Source organism: Penaeus japonicus, unplaced genomic scaffold, assembly GCF_977035675.1.
Source record: "Penaeus japonicus unplaced genomic scaffold, GWHDUDI00000001_assembly GWHDUDI00000027, whole genome shotgun sequence".
NCBI classification, from domain to species: Eukaryota; Metazoa; Arthropoda; class Malacostraca; order Decapoda; family Penaeidae; genus Penaeus; species Penaeus japonicus.
In genome coordinates, this window is record NW_028234429.1 from 22779674 (window position 1) to 22787173 (window position 7500).

Below are 7500 nucleotides of genomic sequence, written 5' to 3' on the forward strand. Positions count from 1 at the left end.
GAGCGTCGGCGTCGGCAGGTGAGGGGCGCGGCTCAGCAGGTACGGCGACATCATGTGGCTATAGTACAGGTATGGGTACGGCAAGGAACCACCTGGCATACCTGCTGGGACGCCGCCGGGCAGGCCCGTGGAATAGGTGGGCGAGGGCAGGCAGGGGCGTGGGGCGGCAGGAGACAGCATGCTGGCCTCGTGGGATCGGATGTCGACCGGACTAGAGCTGTGCTTCTGGGATTCGGCCACGGCCGCTGCCATGAGGGACGCCGCGGACATCAGGGGCGAGACGAGGGACGTGGGTGGCTCCTCGACTTCGGACTTGATGAGCTGCGGGGGCGGCAGGAAGGGCGGTGGCGGAGTCGGGGGACTCTCCACGTCAACCTTCTCGTCCGAGAGATCCTTCTCTACCGACATTGAGGACGCTGGGCGGTCGTCGAGGTCTGACACGTCGAGATCACCGCTGTCCACGCTGTTCAGGCGTGCTCGTTTGTCCAATACTGCTGTTGAGAAAGAAGATACTTGGATAAGTATAAGCAAGCAAAAGCAACACAGGAGACGTAATAAAGTATCGCAGTAAATAAACAAGTAACAATGAGCCATTTCCGAATGTACATGAATATAAGAAGCACAGGATGCTTACCATCGTCGTTATCGCTGGTCGTTTTCTCTGGCGACGACGTGAGCTCTCCGCTGGTCGGGGAGGCTCCGCCGGATCGCTTCTTGGAGCGGAGCTGGCCGTTCTCGCGGAAGCCCTTCGCGAATGGGTTGTTGTCGATCTTGAGCTGGGTGATGCGCTCGTTCTGGTAGGCGGTGACGGCCATGAAGCAGGTCTGGGGGAAGGCGAAGGTGTTGAAGGCGGCCCAGTGGAGGGAGACGAGGTCGGGCGCCGCCACGATGTGAATCCTGGGCTGGTACTTGTGCATGGAGTTGAGGATGATGTGACCTTGCTGGTCCAGGTTGTTGTTTGTGAGCTTGAGCTTCTGGAAGCTGATGGGGTGACGCATCCACTGTGCTCCTGAGGCAGGGGAATCGGGGTGGATGTAGAGGCGACCTGGCATGTGGGGTTCGGCCTTGCCAGCCACAACCCATTCCTTGCCCTGGAACTTGTAGCGGGAGTCGTCTGCGGGGACGATGTCCATCAGCACGAAGTATTTTGTGTTGGGCTCGAGACCGCTGGCGGACATCTTCACTGTTGGGAACATACGCCTGGAATAAAGAAAACGACACATAAGTATATCATAAAAAGAACCATTGTGTAATATTAGATGTGCAGATTGGAACCAAAAATAAACAATTCTAAGCCTGGCGGTCTTGAAAAGATTAAATCAAATTTAAACAAACACACTTTACATCCAGCAAAAGTAAAACCACGGCACTTCAACGCCACGAAAGAAATAACAAAGCCTGAGATAACACACCAAAAAAAAAAAAAAAAAAAGTCTAAACCCTCCTGTGATTGTATTGACAGAGCAAAGTGACATCCAAACATTTAACGCTCAAATACAAGAATACCTGTTTGTGAGACCCAAGAGAACCTCAATACACCAGCTCAAATACGTCCCTTTCCCTCTCCTGTTACTGAACACACTATCGGATTTCCTCGCGCCACCTCTCGTAGATGCCCGACCACTTACTCTACCCTCATCCCTTTGCCCCGGGTATCACGCCTGGAGCGGCCGTGGGTAGAATGCTATTTACAGGGCGGGCACTCTTTGGATCATCTGTATGATTTTGCCCGATACCCATCGCTGTTGACATCGGCTGGATGGCGTGCGAATTTGATGATGATATCCTTATTGTGAATTTATGATTATTATGTACTCGTGGTGGGCAATATCTAGCGCTCTGTTTATGTTGAAATTATGGGGATATATTTTTTGATCAGGGACTAAGGCAATTTTCAATTAGAGAGAGAGAGAGAGAGAGAGAGAGAGAGAGAGAGAGAGAGAGAGAGAGAGAGAGAGAGAGAGAGAGAGAGAGAGAGAGAGAAAGGAAGAGAAAGAGAAAGAGAAAGGGAAGAGAGATAGATAGATAGAGAGAACAGAGTGGCGGTAGCGGGAGCAGGAGCGGGAAGCGGCGGCGGTGTCGGCGGAGACCGAGCGACGCCAGCCGACAATTCCGGTCGTCGATCCTACCGGCTTTCGCATAGCCGCTAATTTTGCCTTGTGGAGTCCTTCAGGATCTTATTATCCTAACTTCTTCATCTCAACTTCACCATTCCCTACTACTATAAACTTTCACATAGAAATCAGGGACCTTGAACGTAAATTAAACTGGCATATATTGCAATATCGAAAGCGCGATCTCTGTCCATGAACGAACGGCCCAAGATAAATAAAATCAGAAGGAGACTTAATTGACCCAATCTTAGGATATCAATAATCCCAAGGTCGGCGAATCCCTTCAAGACCCGAGACCTGGTGCGACCTCATTACAAGCTCGGATTACAGGTCGGGATAAACCAACAATGTGATCGGATGAGCGTCATAAAGCCATTGTTTTTGCCCGCTGTGAGGTGCTCCGATTGTGAGGGACTGGGACTGTGTGTCAACAATGGCTCTTTTGGACGGACAGTGACTGTCGGTATAATTAGTGTCACATTTGCATAGGCAACAATGAGTGCACACTGTGTTGTTTGCTTTACGCATGAGCCATATATTAATTAAGACTGAACTTTATGGGAAATATACAAAACTTTTCGTTGAGTGAAGTGCCGTGAAATGTCGGATGAAAGCGGATTGAATAATCCATCTAGAATTGCTTTACCTGTCAGTTTAGGAAAATAAGATAAAAGCAGAAAGGTTTCAAGACCAGTGTACTTACCGTCCGAGCTTTGTGATGATCATCTCGGTGCCGAACTTATCGAACTGCGCCCAAAGGTTTTCATTCTCCAGGCGGGCTTTGATGCGGGGGTCGGGCTTTCCTCCTGGCAACCCTGGGGCGGGGAATCCGCACTGTCCATGGGGCTTGAGGTAATCCCCTGGGAAACCATGGGCCAAGTGAGTCTGGCTAGGGACACCGCCTGCAGAAACAAGGGGAATAACTTTAATACACGGCACTGAGCGGCCACTTGAGCGGGACAAGATACTCAAACTTTACAAGAAATCAAGTATCTACCCTTGTTATCTACGAGTAACTTCTATTCTCTGCATATAAGTTTTTACAACACTTTCCTTGAGACACGATAACTACTGAATTATATCTATGTGGAAGATGTATCTTTTGACTGTATCATGCACAGACGGAAGCAGGCTATCGCTTAGCGTCGATAACCCGGCGTCTGAAGGCGTGTGGCGTATCTTGGGGACTTACCATGGAATCCAAGTCTGTATCTTTCGAGATGGTCTGTGAGGTTTGCTGGAAGTCCTCCTCCAAGGTATGGGTGGATGCCGAGGGCGCCTGGAGGGGCCATCCCACGGCTACGAAGGTACAGTAGTTCCTCCTCGTACATTATTATGGATCTTTAGCACTTCACTGGATGTCCTTATATCACTGATCACACTGCACTCAAGTCAGACTCAGAGCTAACTGTTAGATAGGTCGACTGTACGTACAAAACACGGGTGCTTGTCGAGAACTACCTAACGCTTGCCCGTGCTGTGGGTTTTGTATCTTGGCTGGCCACGCCTCCGCCGCGCTCAGCCACTCACGCGCGCGTACCAAATGGGGGGAGGAGCCTGTCTGGCCGTCGCGGAAAGGGGCGGAGCACCGTCCACGCGGGCAGGGGAGAGCCGAGACCGCCCGCGACAATGTTTGTTTTTGACCCCCCATGGGAATTGTCCCTCACAGGTGTGGCCTATTAGTGAATGAGAAAATGCCAGGTTTTATGAAGGGCCGACCATTAAGATGAAAGATGGCAAAAGATAAGAGCCTGGACACGGTTGTGAACACCCCTCTCGATGGTAATGTGGCTTGACCCCCACCTACCTCGTCAACTGCCCCGCAGGAACTTCAAGTTATAGGTTTAAAAGATATCATGCATTTAAATCCAGAAGTTTAAAATTGATGCAAAATATCGCTCTATCAGCAAAGAAGACCCAGTCTGTGATTAACACGTGACTTGCTTCCTAACAAGAATTAAAAATGAAATAATCTGACTTAATTAGAAGAGCTATATACGATGTCCAGGAATTTTAAACGTATTATACAGCAGAGCAATTAAGCTACTTAACTCTAAAGTATTCAAAAGAGATGAAGGAGAAGACTGAAGGAAAAAGCAATGTCCAGCCTGAGTGCATTTGCTGAATATCTTATGTTCTTAGATCTCTTCTCTTTGAGAGAGAAGGGAGATAGAAAAAGCAGAGAGAGAGAGAGAGAGAGAGAGAGAGAGAGAGAGAGAGAGAGAGAGAGAGAGAGAGAGAGAGAGAGAGACGTGAATCCACTTAATATCTAAGGAATTATAATGATGATAGACAATAACGACCAAGAAATAAAGTGATAAAAGACAGCACATCATCTTAATATCCCTTTTTTGTTCCAACTACAAGAACACAGTCTGTCACGGTCCCTTGTAGGTCTTCCTGACACGAGCGGAAACAAAGTACGTTGGGGCAGCAACCCCCTCCCTCTCCCCTGATAGAACCCCCTCTCCCCTCCCTTACAATGCACCCCTTCTCCTCTTCCCTCCTCTCCTCTCCCCTCCCCTCCCCTCCTCTCCCCTCCCTCATCATAGAACCTCTCCTGCTCTCTCTCTTCCTTTCATCAATACACCGCATCAAGAGGGCTATCTATTATTTTGTTTGCGGCTGTATTTAGTAGAACCATTTCATTCATTCACCTCCACAAGGCCGCTCTGTCATTGTGTACGCCATGCCTTTTGTGAGGGCTAAGTACCTTTTGTGTGTGGCCAACCTCACACCCCTCCCTCCCACTCTCTCCCTCCCTCTCTCCCTACATCCCTCCACTCTTCCCCTGCCCCCTCACCCCTCCCCTCCCCCCTACATCATTTCGACCATTGCCCTTCGAAGCTAATTGATGGGCCTGGAAGGGGTTGTGCGGCGGGCGGCGGGCGGGCGCTTTAATACTGTCCCTTTGTGGAATTTTATGAGCGATTATAGATTCATTACTGGAGGAGATTGTTATCAGTTGTCGCAGATGATGGAGAGATGGATATGGGGGGATAGAGAGAGAGAGAGAGAGAGAGAGAGAGAGAGAGAGAGAGAGAGAGAGAGAGAGAGAGAGAGAGAGAGAGAGAGAGAGAGAGAGAGAGTAAAGAGAGAATAAAACGAGAAAACTATAAATGCACTATCAATTATGATAGCACATAAACTAGTGCAAATGACAGCACTTTCAGAAATGTAATAGGATATTGATAATAATATAAATACAAGTCTAAACAAATTTCAAGAAATTTACATCATGCTGATCAGACTAAAACTCTTAAACTCACACACGAATCAGTGACTCTAAAAGTGGCATAATTTTGCCTAGAGACGGTTGGCACAACACTTAACGTACTTGAAAGTGTCGGCAATACCTCCTCTCTCCACCCCCCCCCCTTTCTCCTTGAGATATCTCTCTCTGTCGACTTGAGATAAAGTAATAATTGATCTCAAACGCTGTAACGGTTCTTCGTCAGCCACATCTGATTTGCGTTCTTGCATCTTGATTCATTTTCTTATCAATTATGACTTCTCACGAGACGTCCCATGGATACGCACACACACACACACACACACACACACACACACACACACACACACACACACACACACACACACACACACACACACACACACACACACACACACGCACACACACACACACACACACACACACACACACACACATATATATATATATATATTTATATATATATATATATTTATTTATTTATTTATAACTATCTTTCGTAATTTTCTTTTCTTTTTTGGATGGGTTTCCTTTCTTTATTTGTTCTTCGAAAAAAACAAAAAAAAATAAAACGAATGGTTTACTCACATAACATTTATTTTCACCAGCCACTCAATTGCAAAAGAACAAAATCTTTCAGAAAATGCTTTCAAAAAGAGAGCCCGTGAAGTTCTCCGCCATAACTCTAACGATCGGGCCGGTTTGTCTCCCGAGTCAGGTACGGCGGAGGAGGGTGAGGACAGAGCACACTTTATGATCCTCTGTCATGTAATTATCCCCCCCCCCCCTCCATCCCACCCCTTCACGTCTCACATCCATGAGTCTGTTTGTTTTATCTCCCAGGGGACATCCGGGACTGGGGTGAGAGATGGAGGGGGGTATAGTGAGGACCCTCCCCCCCCTTGTGTATCTTGCTTACTCTCCCACCCCCTCCCTCCCCCTTTCCCTTCTCCCGCCGATGCACACTTGAACACCTGGGCCAGTGTATACATGCATACACACGTGCCAGCTATAATTCTTGTTTGGGAAAGACATGCATACGAGATGTATACGTTGTACAAGATGGTTTTTGAGAAAATCTCGTGTCTTCACGAAAATACGAAGCCGTAAAATAAAAATTCATATTAAAATGAAGTGATCACAAAGCGATTTTTTTTTCTTTCCGCAGAACATATTTTTGGTATATCTTCAGTGCCCTGTACCTCTCCTGTCGTACCGTTGCTGAACATACCTTAGGCGATGCGGGTGCAGATAGTGGACAAAATGTTCACAGCTTTGAACATTTCGTATAATATATAATGTTATTTATCATCTTAAGTAAATGTTAATAGGTATTTAGCGTTGCTTCTCTCGGCAGTTACATTTCTCCGGGTGAGAGGTTCCGCCATGAACAGCAATTTGAGGTTGAAAGGACGATCGTTGCGGAATACACAAATGCACGAACAATCTGCAAGAGCGTTCTGCAAAGCAGATAAGTCTCCCCCGCCCTCCGTCATTCCACACGCCGTTTAACCTATCATTCCGTGACAGATGGAGCAGCTGAGGAAGGAAGATGATAGACAAGAATTTGTTAATGCTGTTGAATTCGGGAATATTCCGTAGTCTAAGACAGGCGATCAGAACAGTGGACTGAAAGCAGGTTGATCAGTAAGATTTGTCATGATCTATACTAATTCCTCTCTGTCTGTTTTAGCCTTGCAATAATTTCACTGCCATACTTTATGTCCGAGCAGTGTACACACAAGCGCCAGACCGCAAACATGGATTTGAAAGTCGGAACGCAGCGACTATCGTCTCGGTGCATATGTTTCCGGTCTCAGCATAAGTTAAAGGATGGCGGATGGCCCGGTTAACAGTTAAAAAGACTGCTATTGTTGCCCAGGAACAGTCTTTGCGACCCGGTTTCTGGCGGATCCACATCCTGGCCCGGATAATTAATAGCATGCAAATGATCGATATATGCAAATTGGCCCGCGGCTATGATCCTTTCGGCGATATTTGATGAGCCAAAGCGAGCTGATGTACTGTGACTTTTATTCACCAAATGTATTATCTTTCTTTATTTCATTGAGGTGAATAATGACACCTTATTTACGTGAAGCATAACAAAACCATTGGGAGAGAGAGTTATCATACGAGAGTAAGCATATTTCC

General features: G+C 47.1%; 1 protein-coding gene across 2 annotated transcripts in view; it reads right to left on the reverse strand.

Moving 5' to 3' along the window:
* The window catches only part of LOC122263367 (T-box transcription factor TBX6), a 4178-nt gene extending 595 nt beyond the window's left edge, over positions 1 to 3583 (reverse strand). The window contains exons 1-4 of one of the 2 annotated variants that reach the window (XM_043031766.2): positions 3307 to 3583; positions 2818 to 3016; positions 635 to 1200; positions 1 to 491 (exon numbers count right to left, since the gene is read on the reverse strand). The exon at positions 1 to 491 is cut by the window's left edge and continues 595 nt beyond it. In XM_043031766.2, coding sequence (XP_042887700.1) covers positions 1 to 491; positions 635 to 1200; positions 2818 to 3016; positions 3307 to 3445 — 1395 coding nt within the window. In that variant the 5' untranslated portion in view covers positions 3446 to 3583. Of the gene's footprint in view, positions 495 to 634; positions 1201 to 2817; positions 3017 to 3306 lie in introns of both variants that reach the window. The other variant, XM_043031765.2, reaches the window with a different exon arrangement.
* Positions 3584 to 7500: the final 3917 nt, after the last annotated feature.